This window comes from Euprymna scolopes, chromosome 43 (genome assembly GCF_053919585.1).
Source record: "Euprymna scolopes isolate OS-2025 chromosome 43, ASM5391958v1, whole genome shotgun sequence".
Classification (NCBI taxonomy): Eukaryota; Metazoa; Mollusca; class Cephalopoda; order Sepiida; family Sepiolidae; genus Euprymna; species Euprymna scolopes.
The window spans coordinates 8365456-8385499 of NC_136524.1; the positions used below are offsets into that span (position 1 = coordinate 8365456).

A 20044-nucleotide genomic window follows, 5' to 3' on the forward strand; every position below is an offset into this window, starting at 1 on the left:
AAATTGAAAGAGGTGCTCTCACAAGGACTTAGGATAAGGGCGTTTTTGTTATCCTCTTAAAAATTTATATGCTGATCCCTCATTCTAAATTCTTAATTTCCAGTTTGTAAGATTTTTATGCATAGTTTTTCACTTACTATTCTTTTTCTATTCACTAACATTTGCCACCTTTCCTGTGTCATTTTTATGTGTACCATTTTTATCTAAATTCAGCTAAGTTCTCATCTACTTTTAAATGTATATATAATTTTCTTTTTAATTTGATCCAGGATTTTGATAAACTAGATTTTCATCTATATTTTTCACTTTTTACCTGTGCCATTTTTTACCTAAAGTCAAAATTTTCTTTTTACCTTGACAAACTTAATGTTTTTCCTTTGGGACATGTTGAAGATTTTAAAACTTACCTAACTGAATAATTTGAAAGGTTTCTTAAGGGTGATTCTTTTTTGGGACGCCAGCTCGCCAAAAAGTACGCCACGGAGCAAATTTCATTCCGTCATAAAAACAACTTTATACAGAAAAAAACAACAACTTATTTTTATACTTATTTCGCGAATAAACATGAAATTATATATTGAAAACCATGTTTATTATTTTTAATATCCAACAACGGAGTTGAAGTCAATGATTTTGATTTTAAAACAAAACTAATTTTTTTGATAAATCTCTGTTTGGCGTACTCATGAATTATTTTTTTTAAAGAATAAAATTGAATAAAGTTTATTTTATAAGAATATTTAGACATTTACCTAGCAAATAAGCATTAAAATGTATGTGAAAAACCGCGTTTATTATTTTTAAAAAATCAAAATTATACACCGGGTATAAAGTTGGCTTTTTTTTTTTTTTTTCTTAAACGGAAGTGACTTTGACATCTACATACCCCGTGTATGATTTTGATTTTTTTTTTAAATAATAAACACGGTTTTTCATATATATTTTTATGCTTATTCGCTAGGTAAATGTCTAAACATTCTTGTAAAAATAAACTTTATTCAATTTTATTCTTTAAAAAAAAATAATTCATGAGTACGCCAAACAGATTTATAAAAAAAATTAGTTTTGTTTTAAAATCGAAATCATTGACTTCAACTCCATTGTTGGATATTAAAAATAATAAACATGGTTTTCAATATATAATTTCATGTTTATTCGTGAGATAAAAATGTAAAAATAAGTTGTTTTTTCTGTAGAAAGTTGTTTTTATGACGGAATGAAATTTGGCCCGTGGCGTACTTCTTGGCAAGCTGGCGTCCCAGAAAAGAATCACCGATTTCTTAATTTAAAACGATTAAATGTTACTAATTTAAACAGTTTTGTTTGGATGATAATTAATCACGATTATGTATAAATGCAAATTTTATATTACACAATATAGTGCAATTTAAAAAAAAAATTTTTTTATAAATTCCTATAATAAACTATTAAAAATTTAAGTTTGTATTATGGTTTTAATATTTTTTAAAATGTGTCATCATGACCTAATATTAATAAACGTTTTCTTTTTCATATATTTCTTTTGAATTTTTATAGTGTGTTTGCTTATTATTCAGACTCTTGTTTTCATTTGTATTTTGCCTTATATAAAACAACAATCAAGGATTTTGTCCTAATTTTTGTTGTTCCTGGATAGTTCTTTTTATTTTGATTCTTTTGTTTAAAACAAGATTTCCGTAAATTGTCACCTTAAATGTTTCAGCTAAGATTTATTAAAGGAGTAATGCTTTGGATTGAAAAGTTTGGAGGCAGTTTACATTTTCTGTTGACAACCATAGTTTTGTAAACAAAGAAATTGCTTATTCTCCGTACAAACATTGTAAGAGTTTCATTGAATTTTGCTGTTTATGGTCAATTTCACTTCCAACATTACTCCTCTGATAAGTGCTAATTGAAAGATCTTTTTAAGTGACAATTTAAGAAAACTGTAGTTATTTTATTGATCAACATTCATTTATCACTATCGTTGGTATTTCTTGTCCTCAAGTTTTTTTGTTTTTTTTAATGATTGCAGTTTTTGTATGGGGAAAATCAAATAATTTTACTATCGCTGATAGTTAAATCGTTTTTTGTATTTTAATATTTTTTGAACCAGTTCAATTTTTTTTTCTCTCTATAAATTTTATTTCTATTTTAACTTTCTCTATGTCTAACTCAGGTCTGGCCCACAAAATCCACAGGCTGGCCCTGGTGGTCCTCCGTAAGTAGAGATCTAAACATGCAAATGTTTTTCATTAGTGTAAATTAGTGTAAAGATTATTTTAGTGTTTTTTTGTTTTTTTTTTAAATGTGTAAAGATTATTTTAGTGTTTTTTTGTTTGTTTTTTTAAATGTGTAAAGATTATTTTAGTGTTTCGGTTTTTTTTTTTTTTTTTTTTTAAATGTGTAAAGATTATTTTAGTGTTTTTTTGGGGGTTTTTTTGTTTTTTTTGTTTTGTTTTTTGTGCGTTTTTATTTTTAGGTTCTAAGAATTGTAGAATTTTATACCTTTCTATTTTCTCTTTGACTTTCTCATATTTGCTTTACATTGTCTCTTTTTTTTCTTCCATGTTGTCCTTTTCTTCCATGTTGTCCTTTTCTTCCATGTTGTCCTTTTCTTCCATGTTGTCCTTTTCTTCCATGTTGCCCTTTTCTTCCATGTTGCCCTTTTCTTCCATGTTGCCCTTTTCTTCCATGTTGCCCTTTTCCTCCATGTCTCTTTTTCTCCACTATACATTGTCTCTTTCTTTTTCTCCACTATACGTTGTCTCTTTTTCTTCTACACGTCACTTTTTCTTCTACACGTCACTTTTTCTTCTACACGTCACTTTTTCTTCTACACGTCACTTTTTCTTCTACACGTCACTTTTTCTTCTACACGTCACTTTTTCTTCCTCCACGTTGCCTCTCTTATTTTCCTCTCATTTTTTTTGTATCGACATTCTTTTTTTTTTCTTTTTTTTTTTTGTATCGACGTTGTCTTTTTCTTTTTTTTTGTATCGTCCTTGTCTTTTTCTTTTTTTTTTTTTTGTATCGTCGTTGTCTTTTTCTTTTTTTTTGTATCGTCGTTGTCTTTTTCTTTTTTTTTGTATCGTCGTTGTCTTTTTCTTTTTTTTTGTATCGTCGTTGTCTTTTTCTTTTTTTTTGTATCGTCGTTGTCTTTTTTTTTTGTATCGTCGTTGTCTTTTTCTTTTTTTTTTGTATCGTCGTTGTCTTTTTCTTTTTTGTATCGTCGTTGTCTTTTTCTTTTTTTTTTTTTGTATCGATGTTGTCTTTTTTTTTTTGTATCGATGTTGTCTTTTTCATTTTTTTTTGTATCAATGTTGTCTTTTTCATTTTTTTTTTTGTATCGACGTTGTCTTTTTCTTTTTTTTTTTTTTTGTATCGATGTTGCCTCTAAGGTTTCTCCCCTTTCACTTTCTCCGTTTGTGTCTGTGACACTGTCTCAATTGCATGATTTAAATTTTTAAAAATCCTTTCGTTTTTTCTAACAGTTTCGTTTTTTTTATCTGGAATGGTTATTTTAATTATAGTTTATTTATTTTCATGGCTTTTCTAAATTTATTTTATTTTTAAGAATTTTCATTTTGCTCTAATCTTGAACAATAAATTTTCTGCATGATAAAACTAATTTAAATTCGAATGTTTTGTTTTAATGTGTTTTATTGTTTTTTTCTTTTATCAAAATATTCTCATTTTTATGCTTGTTAATATTTGCTTTAGTCATAATCATCATCATTAAGGTTTTTGATCACTCCTGGAGAAGGAAATCCTTCCACTTTTTTTATCTCTGGTTTATCGTAACCATGTAGGATCTACTTGGCTGTTGAGGTTGTCTCTTTTCTATCGCTGCATTATGCAGTATGCTCATGTTTACTACCCTATGTCAGAACACTCGTTCACTGAACACTTTCCATTTAATGTTCAGTTAACTTTCTGCTTGTCACATTGTCTACTTTGTAATAAACTGTCCATTCAAGCAATTTGCCATTTGATTTCGGCTCTCAATGCTGCTTCTCACCATTTTCCCAAAGTATATGTAGTTGTCAACTTCCTCAATATTTTCTTTCACTATCACTCTAGTTTTTGTGGCATACTTGTTGAACATTACATTATTTCTAGTTCTGAAGTATAACTCGTGGCAATAACATCATCGGCAAATTCTAGGTGAGCAAGGTATTCTCCGTTTATATTGATATTTCTGCCTTCCCAGCCAATTTTATTGATCACCGAATCATGTAGGCAGGATGTAAAGGTTTGGTGAAATAATGTTGCCTTGTCAGGCTCCACTTTCTGTATTTATCTTTTCACTATCCTGCTGGAGTTTTAAAATTGTTTTGGCTCCGATCGCAAAGATGCTGATATAAGTTGGTGTAAGAACTTTCCGCTTCCTGACTTTCAAAGCTGTAAATATAGGAGTGAATTTGATAGTCAACAACTTTCTCATAGTTAACGCAAAACAAAGGATGTTCCGCTCATTGGCTTTCTCTTGGAATTGGCTTACAACTTGAATGTAATCCATGATGGAATATCTAAATTGGAAACCAGTTTATTCTTTAGTTACGTTGCTGTCAAGTGTGTCTGGAAGAATTTTTTTTTTTTTTTACTCATGTTCACCCCTTACAAAGCATATCACCACTTGGACGTAAGGGGCTACTATTTGGGGCCATGTCTAGGAAAGATTAACAAGATATTTGTTTATGTTACATTTAAACTTCTGCATATCAGTACAGTCAGGGAAGCAAGCAGTAGGAAGGGAAATCTAAAGTCTACCTGTTTGAGGAAAGAAACTATTAGAATAGAAAGCTTTCTGGCATTTAGGGACAACAGTGAAGAGGTGATATCTTATTGCTAAGCAAATTTGTCGGGGATATGTACGTCGATGGGGTACAAGTGAAACAAGTTCATCAGAACACATTCCATTAAAATATTTGTAAAACAGGCAGAGCGATGAAATATTGTGGCGATGAGACAGGGACTGGAGCTTAGTTGATAAAGTGGGACCGATTAAATTGACAACTCTTTTTTGGACTTTATCTAAGGGGGAGAGACTAGTGGTAGATGAACCAGCCCAGATGTGGCAACAATACTCCATGCATGGGCGAATGGTGGCTTTGTAGAGGTACAGGATACTCTCAGGTGTGAGTAGTTTTCTAGCTTGATAAAGGGAACCCACTATCTTTGCAGCAGTCTTTGCAATGTCCTCTATGTATTTGTTCCAGTTCATATTGCCTACAAATGTTAGGCCGAAGAGTTTGAAGGTAGAATTCTCAGGTAGGGTGCTATTTTTCATGGATATAGGGGATGGAGAAGCGTTTTGTAATTGTTAAAGGAAAGCAGCTTAGTTTTACTAGCATTAAATGTTACCATCTATTTGCGGCCCCATTCCACTATAGTCTGGAGGTCATTGTCTTAGATTTATGTACATCTGTTCTTCCTTCATGCATATTATAGAGCGTTTTATCATCAGCAAATATACCCATCTCCGGCACAATATTATTATGGAGGTCGTTTTTGAATATCAGGAATAATAATGGTCCAAGGATTGACCCCTGAAGCACTCCCGCATTAATGCTATGCTGCTTGGATGTATGTCCATCGATGACAACCTGTATGCTTTTATTGTCTAAGAAGGATCCAATATATTTAGCATTTATCCAGTTATACTATATGATTTAATTTTCATTAGCAGCCCTTTATGCCAGACTTTGTCAAAGGCTTTGGATATATTAAGGGCTAAAGCCCTGGCTTTGTAAACAGAAAGTTAGTTTATCGGTCTATTCGTAGTATCTTTAAAATGCTTGTTCTTATGGAGGATGGTAACATAGATTATTCCATTTTGTCTTTGTTAAAATATTTGTTGTATAAGTTGAGTTTGCAATTGGTTCACCTCCATCTTGGAGAATGCTTGCTGTAATTTTATCTTCTGGAGAATTATTTTTTTGACTATATTTTAGACTTTAGTGTAGGAGGTGGTAGTCTAGCAGTCCCTTGTCTGTAGAAGTCTATCGAGGTATTCTGGTTTTGTAGAGCTCCATGTAGAATTCCTCACATCTAATTAACCAAATTATTATTGTGGCAATAAGTGTCATCTTTCAATATGATGTTTCTCCTAAGGTATTGGTTCTTTTTAGTGCTTGTTACAATGTCATTACAATGTAATTTTTCAACTGTTGTATTCTCAATTATTGTAGGAGCATACAGTTTACGTAATATATATGTTAAACATCTTACCTGCTAATCCAAATAGAAAGTGTTTAATATGACATCACAATGTATTCTGAATTTTTTTAATTATGTGAAAATTGGACATGTTAAAATATTTTTTTTACCTATTGATGTAACGTTTTTCGTAAAAAAAATTATCAATAAGAATGTTTTGTAAATAGTTATACAATTTATTCAAATGTAATGCATGTTCCATAAACTACCAATAAAAACAGTTTTATATCCACTTTCACAATTGGTTTAGGTCAATAAATGCAGCAACTAAAAAAATATAATAATGAATCATGTAAAATATTTACTTATTTCCTATTTTACAATTGTTTCATTTTGATTGACAATTCATGTTTTTATTTCAATCTTTTTGCAGGTCAGGTCCACCTCAGCCTGGTGGCCCACCAGGCCCCCCACAAGGACCTCCTCAACCTGTACAGCAGAGCAAACGGCTGCAACAAACACAGGCTCAAGTAGAGGAGGTAAAAAAAAAATGTTTTCTTTATTTATTCCTTTTAGGCTTTCTTTCTCTCTGTGCTTTGCATTTTACTTCAGTCTCGTGTGTGTGTGTGTGTGTGTGTGTGTGTGTGTGTGTGTGTGTGTGTGTGTGTGTGTGTGTGTGTGTGTGTGTTTAGATATATTATATCGATATATGTTCATCCAGACAACTCTCATCGTATCGGTTCTTCAGTGTTGCGAGTGCTTTAATCTGTTTCCATACCGACTGTCAATACAGCAGTTGATAACTATCAACACTGTACTATCAAGCATTATCATCTGTAAGGAAAACCTGAAAATGCTTACATTTGCAATTATCAGCTCCTTAATGCTTTATTCTTTTATAAAGAGCTACACATTTATGCTGAGAACCAATGATTTCTCTTATTAGAGAGCCAATGAAAGAGGGAGAGCAAATTTATTTGTTCATCCTCTTTTTTATATTATGTCATATATATTTAATGATTGTATTTGTAGAAATACATTTTTATCAGTCACCTATGTATTTCTTTGCTTTTTAAAGTTTTACTTTTTTAAAATTATTCATTGTTCTCATGATCACTTTAAAATCTATTTATGCACTTAGCAGATGTGACTTTTATCTTTAGTCTAAATGAAATTCTTTCCTTCAAAAGAAGAACTGATATTCTTGAAAATCTTTTTAAAATTCTAATTGAAAAATTTTGATTAATTCTGATCTTTGTTTAATTTGCCAATTTGTTTCAAAAAATATATTTGCAAAATATGAAATACTCACACATACATATAGATGTTTAAATCTCTGTATTTAACCAAGTTTATATTTAAAAAACGTGGTTTTGAAAGAAAGAAAATATTGCAAAAATAAAGTCAATTTTTTATTCTCTAAATTGATTAAAGAATGAGGTTTACATATTTGGTAACAAATGTTTTGAGGAAATATTTTCCATGGAAATCAACTTAAAAATCTAAATTTATGTAACAAAAAAACAACCTAAAATGATTGCTTTTATAGCAAGTCTTGTGCTAATTCCTGTACCATTTTTTTTTCTATTTATATCAAGAGATAGCCCATGTTGATTACAGGTCAAGTAGGTTATATTGATGTCAGTTGAGGATATGTCCTCAACACATTGACTGTCTTGACCATTTTTGAGTAGAGAATGACCTTGCATCTGTCAGTGTGGTTCTGAGTAATCATAGTAATCCACCCTCCTAGGTCATTCCCTCTTTTAGGTGGTGCAAGTTTATTGCTTATTGCCTGAGGTATCCCTACTAGATAATGCCAATTTTTAATAGGTTAGAGTACTCCTTTAGGAGTGCTGGCTTGACTCTCCCTACCTTCCAACCTTGTGTCACATCGTTCTGCAGTGGGAAGGAAGTAAATGCCTACTTTTTTTTGTGAAATAAATGAATCAAGTTTTGACATTATGACCAAATCCCCAGCGACATTATTGAGTCTCACCTTACCAATGCCTGATGAAATACAAAATGGTGCCTAATATTTGTAGAAGCAGTTTGTTGAAACTTCAATTAGTTGATTTGGCTCATAACATTAAATTGCAAAGATAGAACCAAAATCTTGTAAAAATTTGAACAAAGGTGGTAAAAATAAATGTCTGACTCTGACAGGTTTATTTTTATTGCCATCTTCATATGCATCAGGATTATTAGGTTTGAAGATGTTCATTTTACTGAAGTGATTAGGCCCATGAATGAAACTTCTTATGCAATCATTTTTTTTTTTTGTTGCTGTATTCTACTTCTCTATAATTTTGTCAGTGATATAAAACATCTCATTTTATGAAAATAATAAAATATACATAAAAATAAATTGTAAATTTATATATATAAAGTTTCGCTTAATGGTGATGTCGAAACTCTTCAAACCTCAGCTATAGTGTTGAGGTTAACATGCAAAGCACGTTTGGTGAATCAGAAGAGCAGGTGACCCTGTCCACTACTGACTGTCTGAAAAAATTTTTTTTTCTAAAAATCAATAAATATTCTATTAAGTAATATATTTTTATAATGCAAAAACATTCAAAATAATGAAACAATGTTTTGTTTTATACAAAAAAAAATTATCAAGTATAATGCAAATTTTCTGACACTGTTTGCTACAAACTTCAAGTTTCCTGTTTTTCTGATTCACCATTTGTTTTTTTTTATTTTTTTTATATTGTTTCTTCACTTAAATCTAATAAAAGTAAATTATATACAAAATACATAATGAAAATGGATGTTTTCATGTACAAATTATAATTATCATTTTCTGCAAACTTTATTGAAAATACAAAAAAATAAATGTTCAACCCTTTTAACAACCCCTTTGCCTTTATATTTGACAGGTTGTAGACATTATGCGCGTAAATGTGGATAAAGTTTTGGAAAGAGATTCCAAGATATCTGAACTGGACGACAGAGCTGGTAAGTTAGTCTTTTTTGATATAAGTTAATACAATTAAAGTTTCTCTGTTTTTTAATGGTTCATTATTTTTAGTTTTATAATCAGAATGGTTGAATTATAAAAGTTAATCATTCAATAACAGAATAAAATCATTTTATTTGCATATATTTTTACCACATTAAAATTCCTTGTCCTGGTTGCGGTTATCAACTATAGATTCCACTAATTTGACAACATATCACTGTGTTGATTATCTTGATGGTTTTTCAGACTCTATTATGATTCCACCAACAAAAAAACACAATGTTAGAGGCAAATAAGGTCCAAGAATAGTTTTGACAATGAATGCACATCTTCATGTGATTTCCCCCCCCCCCCCATACACACTTTTTCGACAAGCAGTTTGGAGTTTTGCAACTATATTTGCTAGTGTTTCTAATTTGAGAATGAGTTCTAAAGTTTATTAGACAGTTTTAGAAAAAAGTTTTTTAACTGATGTTTAAATTATATTTATTACTCAAAAAGTATTAATATTGAATGTTTTGTTATTATTAAATTAAATTTTGTGATATATTTCCATACTCTATCAATATTTTTATTGTAGATGCTCGATTGCTCGATTAAGCTTGAAGCTCTGGTTTCTCCCAATCAAAAAAATAAATAAAATACTTTCTCAGCAAGATAGTGTAAGATAAAATAAAAAAAAGTATTTCTTTTTATTTTACTATTTTTCATTCCAAACAGGGCATATTGCCACTTGAAACATCTATTTGGGAGCCTGTCTATTTGGGAGGTTGTGGGGAGTTGAGTAGTGAGATGTCTCTTAACATTACATTTAAACTTCTGCATGTCAGTACAACCAAGGAAACAAGAAACAACTTCCAAAGTGTAGTTGTTCAAGAGAAGAAACTATTAGAGTAGAAGACTTTTCGACATGTAGGGATTTGAACAATGAATGGATGCTGTTGGTCAGGAGTATGTATGTTGAGGGGGCACATGCTATGAGTTCATCAGAGTCCATTACAGGGATGCACCAATGGGATAGAGGTTGGAGCTTGTCTGATGGTGCAGGACCTATTAGATTTGAAACTTTCTTTTTTTTTTTTTTTTTAACCCCATCTAAGAGTAAGAGACTAGCAGGTAATGCACCAACCCTGATGTAGCAACAAAACTACATGTATGAGTGAATAGTGGCTTTGTAGAGATACAAGATTCTCTCAAATGTGTTAATTAAATTAAGTCATGAGATTTTATTCAAGACTACTACACATTTGCAAACCTGCTAATGAGAATGCTGTCTCTGAAGCAAAAATACAATTAAGAAAGCAACTATCAAATTCAACGTTATATACTCACTATATTATGATAATTACGGAATTGATTAGAAATAAATGCCCAACAAAACAATGAGGTATTTTAACAAAATTTAGGGAATGTCAAACATATTAGAAGGTGGCAGATTGAAACCCTCAAAAGTAAAATTAACAAACAGTAGGACTGATTTGCCTCTACATAGGCTACACTCATCTCACTCACAAATATCTATCGGAAGGTGATGTATAGGATGGTAAGAGAGATTATCAGCAAAACATTATTAGCTTTATCAAACTCAAGAAAGATATTAGCAAGTAAACAATTTGAGTCAAGAGCAGAGTCCACTTTAATAAAATGTACTTTTTTTTTTAAGAAGACTTTACTAAAAGAAAATCTGAAAATAACATAAATTAAACATTTGTATGATTGCATATATTTTATATACTATTTTTTTTAAATATTTTTAACTTTAATATTATTTTTAATCATAATGACCCAAGAAGATTTGACTTGCAAAACTTTAATGAGACAGAATATTTCAGAAATGAGTTACCTTTCTTTTTTTAAATAGATATTTACCATTGAATATGTAGGTATGAGGTATGTTTTTGAAAAGTGCTTAAGACATTTAAGATAATACAGTCAAAAGAAACAAAGTTGTTGCTGAACATTGATGTAGTGTTTGTATTTATAAAGGAGAGGCAAGCATGATCGTTAATTTGGTAGAAAAAAGCATGTGCAAAAGAACTTTTCTGTACTATATCTCAGTGTGTATTATGGTTGAAGTTGGTTTTTAATCAATAAAATGTTTGTATATTTTGTTGAATGCATTTTCCGATGAATAATTCTATTATTGTATGTCTTAATTAGATGCACTGCAAGCAGGAGCTTCACAATTTGAAGCCAGTGCTGGTAAACTTAAGCGTAAATTTTGGTGGAAAAACTGCAAGGTAAGTTGATTCAATATATAATTTTTTTTTTTTTTTTTTTTTTTTAACATTTATATTTTAAAATATTTTTAATGAAGATTTTAATAATTTGGATTTGGATTATTCAGATTACTATATTTCTTCAAATGCATCTTTTTGAACTCTGGAATCTGGATAGAACTTTCTAACTTGACCCTTTAATTAGTAAAAGTCGGGTAGATTGTTCTTGACCTGTCAGCAATGTTTGAATAGACGTATTAGTTTTTTATTTTTAATTATAATTACTTGTACTCAACCATGGCTGACAGAATAAAAACACTCTACCCCATGGATTATATAAAGCGATCAATTAGAAATTCCATATCATAATCATATTCAGTTTGATGTCTGCGTTATATGCTGACATGTGTGGGACTGCTTTTAGAATTGACTTCCATACATCATTGAAATGATACACTTGAAGATCGCATCTACAGAAACATGGATGTAATAATAATAGTAGTTTGAATAATTCAAATAATATTTATATATTCAGATAAAATTACTTTTAAGAAAATATTTTAATTATTATAACTGAGTTATGAAAATGTATTTTTTACATTGAAATGTTTTAATATTCATTATAATTCTGTATAATCATTTAAGGAGAATGCTTTTAATTTGATATTTTTAAATTGTAAATGGTAATTGTTTTCTAGACGTTTTCATCTGAAATCAGTATAATTATTTATATTGTGCCTTTTTATCATTTAATAATTTCATATTCAAAATCTGATATATTTATACCCATTTCTTTCTATTTTAAAATACATTGTATTTAATTATTTGAAACAGTGATTTAAAAAACGATAAAATGGGATTTTAGTTTCTAATCGAAGACTTTGGGAGGCAGCATTCACCGGGGGAGTGATGTTAAATGCAAGTAGAATCAAAGCAGAAAAATCATTTAAAAAATCATTCATAAATCATTCAGAGATGAACCCAGTTTCACTTGTCTACAAGAAATAAATCTCCAAGACTTTTGATTTTAATATTTTTTTTTTATATTCAACTCTAATTTTAAAACACCTGGTGGTCAAAAGATCTTTGACTATTTACTAAAATTAATCCTTTTTTTTTTTTTTTTTTTTTTTTTTTTTTCTTTCATATTTTTAAATGGTTTACTCTAATGGATTTTTTATTGGTTATAAACGACTTTTAAGTTGTCTGACTTTTTAACTCTTAACTCTGAATGTTATTAAATAAATTAGGTATCATTTTCTATTTTATTAACATAATAGCTTCTAAGTCATTAGCACTTGGGATGCTTATAATGCAATCCGTTCTAATTGAATTAAATCGATTTTCTTCATTTGAATACTAACTTTAAAGGAAAGATAGAAATCCTTATCCTCTCATTTATGCAATACTTAAATTTAAAGTAAATATGGTTTCATCATCAAGAGATATATCGTAGATAACAAACAAGTAAAACAAAACATTAAAAGCAAGTAAAAATTTATGTTAACAAGACAACTATTGTATTCAGTCTAAAATATGAGTTTGTCTTGCAACCTCATATTTTATGATTATTTAAAAATGTTCATATTAGCAGTTGTCTGTGTTGGACTAAGTAATTTAAAAACATAGCTCTGGCAAAGTACATATATTGTTAATAATACAGCATAGCAATAATGAATAAAAATTATCTAGTCAGAAGCAAAGTGTGATTTGTCAGCTTAAATCTTATTTGAGTTTAACTTTCAAAATCTGACACAATAACTTTGTTTATTAAGTAATGTTTTAAAATTATGATTGTTTAATTTGCTTACCTGATAATACTTTTAGGATTTATTTTCTTTTAGAATTAAAACTGTTAAATCCTCATAAAATATTTTCTCCATATTTCTCTGCAGAATATGCTCTATTGTGTCTTTAGTTTCTCTAACAACCCTTGTCACTGATTTGGAAGTTTACGAACATCAATTATCATGTTAATTTATCTGGTACACCTCTTTTTCTGCATTCTTTCACTATCCATTCTAGACATGAAGACCAAATCTTCACAAATTTCCAAAACGTGGTGTACTATTCTCTCTTCAAACTCATGGGATATCCGTTCAATTCGTAGAATTGCTTTGAAAAAGAAAATGGTGCATTAATTTGATTAGAGGCTTACCACCCATTATGAAATGTTTGAGTAATTATTGGCAATCGCTGAGCTTTCACTATTTTTAAAGTTTCTTGCGTTTATTATTTCATTTGTTCTACACACTTTGACAAAGATTATATTAAAATATATGATGAAATGCAATCTGTTATAGATTAAATCACCAAAAATGATTTTGATTATACAACAGATTTTCCACTGCACCAGGAAACATTTTCATATTAAAAAAAAAAAAATCTTGATAATAAATACAAAATCTTTTTAAAGTTTACACATGGACATCACAAAGGAACAACAAAACTAAATATGTAAGATTGCTAAAATAGAATCTAAAGAAAGAGTCAAGAAAAGCTAAAAGAAATGAAATCAAATATTGAAACGTTAGATTATTTACCACTGCACGAAGGCTAAAAACAAAATCCTAAAACAGAAATTGAGGCATTCCAGGTAGAGCAGCAATAACTATAGACTTTCTCTAAAATTAGGTGAATTTTTATGATAGTGTGTGAAGATAACAATAGAGATGATTGCATGATAAACATTTTTTGCATCAATTCTTTCCATATATTAACCATTTCACGCACACGTACATTCCAAGGCTTTGACTTAGATAGTATCCTAATCAGACAAAGAAACGGCAAAGTTACATGGATGAAAGAGTAAACCAAACATTAACAAGAAATGCTGTAGGTAATTTTATCTTAGAAATATATGTACGCTATAACTTTTTAAAATTGTTTGAGCAAGTTGTTTAATATTATTAGTCCTAACATACCTCTGCATCATACTGTATATTGATACTCTATAGCTGACTGGGATAGTTTCCGTGCATTTATATCTGCATTCCAGTATCAGACCTGATGGAATGGTTAATTGTAGGTATAGACTGCTTCATACCCTGAAAAAAAAAATTCCAGCAAAAACCTAACAGCCAGCTGTGGTTCTCTCCAGAATGTGCTGCTGCCATTGCACACAGAAATCACTTTTTTCATTGCTTCCAACATATTAGATGTACTGAGACTAAAGCCACCTTTAGGACTGCCAGTAACCACTTCAAAAGAGTAATAAAGAATGCGAGAGTTGTATGTTCAGTTCAAGTCCAAAATAGCTGAGCAACGGCTTTGTTCCCAACAGTTTTGGCAAATAAACAGGGTCCTGAATAACAGTATGTGCTCTATCCCAACCATCATCAATGGACCTGAGATAATCTCATCAGCATCAGATGAAGCCAAACTCTTTGCCAAGAACTTTGCAGCTAATTCTACCCTATGTGATCAAGGCTGGCAGCGCCCCGTATTTCTTTGTGTCTGAAAACATGCTATGCAACATACAAATATCTGTGCGTGATCCCAAGCTAGTCAAAAACCTCAATTTCAGTGAAGCAACTGGCCTTGATGGCATTCCAATTATACTGCTGAAAAAGCTTCAACCAGAACTAACTCCCTTACTTACAAAGCTATTTAAGCTTTGCTTTAAGAATTACTTCCCAATACTCTGAAATACCTCATCAATATGCCCTATATTTAAAAATTCAGGTGATCAGTCATCTCCTCAGTACAAACCAATAAGTCTCCAATTGCTGGAATCTGTTAAATAGAGTAGTCAACCACCTCAGCAAAAATAACCTTAGTGACATGCAATATGGTTTCCGTTCTGATAGATTTACAGATGTGCTAACAGTTATATCTCATAGGAATAGTGAATCTCTCAAAGATGTTGCAAGTCTGTCTCTACATTATTGCTATTTTCATGGCAAGTGCTCATCTGAGCTCCAATCTATGGTCCCCGTTTGCTTGATTTTCATGAAAAACGCTGGTCTAGCTGAAACCACTATCAATAATTTTCCCCACTCTTTATCTGTGCCTAAACCTAAATGTAGATTCTATGAACGCAGATTCTTTCTTAGAACTGCACACTTGTGGAAGTCTCTTCTGTTTCCCTGTTTTCCAGCTGACTACACTATGGTCATCTTCTAGTCCAACATGAACAAGTTCTTGATGAGCCATCCTCTTAATCCAATTTACCAAATTTCCACTACTAACGATTTCTACAAGATTGTCCCATTGACTACCATACACTCATTAACCATTATCCTCAAGTGGCCTCCGGCCCTTGATAAGCGGTGACTCATTTGTAATATATATATATATATATATATATATATATATATATATATATATATATAGTGTGTGTGTATCAGACATAATTACCAAAATATATATAATAGGAATATACTGATCAGATTTTAATGAATTTTATCAGATAAACCTAAAAAATATAACGTCTATTTGAAAAATATATCAATGGATTTGTTGTTCTCAAGAATATTGACTAACTTTTAAATTGTATTTATTAAAAAGAGCCCCCTTGATTTGATTTGGGAAAGGTGCAATTTGGGCTTACTCTGATAGAAGAAAAGAAACCTTTAAAATTTTTTAGGGTGGTTGAGTTTGTCTAAAGGGTTTTTCATAACAAAGGTCTTCGTCGGCATCATCAAACCTAATTACTAAATACTTGCAGATGATGATAATACTTGGTGGAATCGTGGCCGTCATTGTCACTGTGATTATTGGTAAGTGCTGGTATCGGCAGCCTCAGTCGCTTTCACAATTGATTTTTGTTTGGCCATATTCTGGAGTCAGTTCATTTCACATGTTAACTCTTTCTTACCCCCCTGTAATTCTTGTTATTTTCTTCTATGCCTCATTAACACATAGGTATAAATCATTAGTTCTTTCTCTTTCACTCAACATAAACTTTTTCTTTTCTCTTGTGAAATAGTTATATCTCCAAATTCATTTTTGTTTTAACCGTTACGAGTTTAATGCTCTTTAACCATTACGAGTTTAATGCTCTTTAACCGTTACGAGTTTAATGCTCTTTAACCGTTACGAGTTTAATGCTCTTTAACCGTTACGAGTTTAATGCTCTTTAACCGTTACGAGTTTAATGCTCTTTAACCGTTACGAGTTTAATGCTCTTTAGCCATCACGAGTTTAATGCTCTTTAGCCATCACGAGTTTAATGCTCTTTAGCCATCACGAGTTTAATGCTCTTTAGCCATCACGAGTTTAATGCTCTTTAGCCATCACGAGTTTAATGCTCTTTAGCCATCACGAGTTTAATGCTCTTTAGCCATCACGAGTTTAATGCTCTTTAGCCATCACGAGTTTAATGCTCTTTAGCCATCACGAGTTTAATGCTCTTTAGCCATCACGAGTTTAATGCTCTTTAGCCATCACGAGTTTAATGCTCTTTAGCCATCACGAGTTTAATGCTCTTTAGCCATCACGAGTTTAATGCTCTTTAGCCATCACGAGTTTAATGCTCTTTAGCCATCACGAGTTTAATGCTCTTTAGCCATCACGAGTTTAATGCTCTTTAGCCATCACGAGTTTAATGCTCTTTAGCCATCACGAGTTTAATGCTCTTTAGCCATCACGAGTTTAATGCTCTTTAGCCATCACGAGTTTAATGCTCCCTTTATTTCTCCTCCTAGATAATTATAAAACATCTTAATACACCTGTGCATCAAACCTCATATTGTTTAATAACTGACTCCAGAACTTCTGCTAACACAAATCATTTGTTGAAAGTGTTTTTTATTTTCCAGCACTGAATGCCAATTTAAATAATTTTATTTATTTTATTATATACAATTTTATATATTTTAGAAAGTTTTGCATTTGGATTTTTTTATTCCAAAGCAGCACGCTATTCAGATTTGCTATATTATTATTTGTATCTCATCACCATTATATTTTATTTCTGGAATGACAACCTTTTTTTTTTTTTTTTTTTTTTTTTTTTTTTTGTCTTTTCATATATCTGGCACAATTGCATGCATATTTTAAATGTAATCCTATTTTTTGTTTTATATTCTTAGCATTTAAAATGTGATCAAACTTAATTATTTAATTTATTTTGTTTACTTTTTGCAACATTAACTGTTTTCCTGCTTTAAATCGTATGCAATTGTTACCATAAATATTTTTAAAATGTTAACCAACATATTCAACATAGTTGTATACTGAAGCAACATTTTTTTTTTTTAATCTGGGAATTGGACATCCTTCTGAGTGACAGATATTCAACTATTTCAAATAATTCAACTAAGATCTTTTTAGCACAAGTGTTTGTACCTTACTTGCATTTGGTTCACCAGGTATATTTGTTGACCATTTTCTTTGTTCATTCATTATTCATGAACCTGGTTGCTCCTATAATTACTGGAAGCTATGATAGACAAATATACACAACCTCAGTTGCAGAATAAAAATAGTTATTTTTATTCTGCAAGGGTGAATTTGAAAAAAAATTTTAAATTTAAAATATACATTTTATTTTTCCAAGTTTATATAATAGATGTATTTCAAAAGTGGTAGCCTGATCATTTTCTCTCCGGAAATAGATGTTATAAGCCTCTGGCTATATTAATAGGGTGTGATAATGATTGCTAATTGGCTGAAGATCCGGTTTCAATCCTCAGTCAAGTTATAGCAAAAACTGAAAAAATAGTTGATACCCATTAGTTAAACACTCATCTTCTGTTTAGTGAAGATCAAGAGTAAATGGAGTAATCCAGATAAAGGAGTAATGCTCTCACCTACATCTCTGTAGTAGTCAATGCAAAAGAGCTTGTAGTCCACCATGGTTATTTTTTGTATATGTTAATAGTGTTCAATCTGATTATGCAGGATAAGTTAACTGCAAAGCAATTTAACCTTAAAAGAACAAGAGAATTCTTGCAAATGAGTTATGATCACCTTTTAAAACATCACATTTTATCATATTTTTATTTATTTTTGTTTATTTGCACTCTCCCTTTTTTTCTTTTTTTTTTTTTCTAAAATTCTCTTTTACAGATGATCGCTATTCTTGTAACGATTGTACTTGTGATTATTATCATTATCATCGGTAAGTTATGATTGGTCTTAAGAGTCATCACTCGTTACTAGTGATCCTTATTGAATTTGTTCACTGTGGTACTAAAAAGCCTCTGCACTATCAACACTAAACTCCTTCTCTCCAATAGTTTCTTCCCTTCGAATTTAAAAAAATATTTTCCTTTTAAAAATGCCCTTTAATCCTGTTATTAATTGCTTTTCGTGCTGGATTTTAAACTCTCAAAAAGCTCTGTTCTTTCAGCCATTAGATCTTTCTCTTTGAGTTGTCTAATGTTTTATCCACCAAATTCATAAGACTTTAGTTTCACTTTATTAACTTTCTCATTAACTAATCTTTTAGTGAATGAGAATTATGTCATTCTCATTTAATAATAGAATAATGAATTTTTGATATTCTAAATATGTTGCCTGTTTTAATAATTTTTTTGCAATGAATACTAAGGGAGATAATTCAGTATAGAAGCACATGCAGCTGACTAAAGTAAAGTGAACAAAACAGCAACTGTTTTTTCTCGGTGAATTTAATAAAATTTGTAGAGGAAACAAATGAGCTGTTACATATACAAGTAAACAGGTCAACATTAATACAAAAACTCATAAATTGGCTAATTAATTGGATAGCATTTAAAAGGGTAAAAATTGAAAAAAAAAATGAAATAACAGATATGTCTGTTATAAGACATTTTTATTAGAACATTTTCTATGTTGTTACATTTATTACATCGGAAAGTCATTCCAAAGGCCATGAATCCTGAAGGCATCCCTCCTCCAGCTTAACTGAATTCTACAGTAAAATAGTTTCTAGTAATGCCTACATAAATTCTTATTTAGTAACAAATTTATTAGATTCTTTTGTTTGGTGCCCAACCCAACTTCTCACACTCTTTACAAGTAATTATGAATTTGGTGGAATTTGTTTAAACTTTAAGAATTGTTTGGTGTTGCTTATAATAAAGTATTAAAGAAAACATATAAAAGTCCATGCAAACTTATCGTTATGTAAACTTTTGCTTTGAACAATTGTCTACAAAAGAATTTGCATGGTGTATAAGTGCTTTAGTTTTGTATTAATAAATGTTTGGTAAATTTAATAGTCACAAACATATTGAAAAGTAAACAAATCTACATTTTTTTTCATTTTGAATTAACAATTTATATATATTATATATAAATATTTCTTTATGTAATTTTAATCTATAATTTTTTTTTTTCTTTTTTAGCTTCAGAAAATTTAAAAAAATTTAATGTACAAAAAAAATTAAATATGGTTCATTACTTTTATAATAGTATCCCATAAATCATTTGATAAGTCTGCTGGTCATTAAATATTTAATTAGATTTTTGAATGACCACTTTTAAATAGAACATAATTTATGCCATGTTTCATTTTGTTGTTGGGGGTTACTAGCAGCAGCAGTCCATGTTTGGAGGAAGAAAATCAATTTATTACAATGGCTGCCAGGATTATTGATGGGTTAAGAGGAGGAAGTGGAGGTTGAAGAAACGCTTTCTTGCCAAGTATTAATCAATGTAGTGTCAACTATGACGTCAATTGCTGATATAATTAAAATAAAACAAAATGCATTGCAAAATATTGCATCTATTGTGTATGATGCAACTCTTTATAGTTTTAGTTCAGTAAAAATACTCATAGTGACCA

At 30.3% G+C, this 20044-nt stretch overlaps 1 protein-coding gene and 1 long non-coding RNA gene across 13 annotated transcripts in view; one reads left to right on the forward strand and one right to left on the reverse strand.

Annotated features, from left to right (window-relative positions):
• The window catches only part of LOC145268164 (synaptobrevin), a 112003-nt gene that overhangs the window by 57303 nt on the left and 34656 nt on the right, over positions 1-20044 (forward strand). For 5 of the 12 annotated variants that reach the window (XM_080123370.1, XM_080123365.1, XM_080123367.1 and 2 more), the window contains 5 exons: positions 2159-2200; positions 6575-6680; positions 9027-9105; positions 11270-11349; positions 18343-18394. In XM_080123370.1, coding sequence (XP_079979496.1) covers positions 2159-2200; positions 6575-6680; positions 9027-9105; positions 11270-11349; positions 18343-18394 — 359 coding nt within the window. Of the gene's footprint in view, positions 1-2158; positions 2201-6574; positions 6681-9026; positions 9106-11269; positions 11350-15997; positions 16050-18342; positions 18395-20044 lie in introns of all 12 variants that reach the window. The other 7 variants (XM_080123369.1, XM_080123364.1, XM_080123366.1 and 4 more) reach the window with 2 other exon arrangements.
• Positions 1202-4788, reverse strand: LOC145268165 (uncharacterized). Its single transcript, XR_013864856.1, has 2 exons — positions 2827-4788; positions 1202-2721 (listed from the first exon to the last, which is right to left on the reverse strand). It is a non-coding gene; the product is annotated as an uncharacterized LOC145268165 (long non-coding RNA).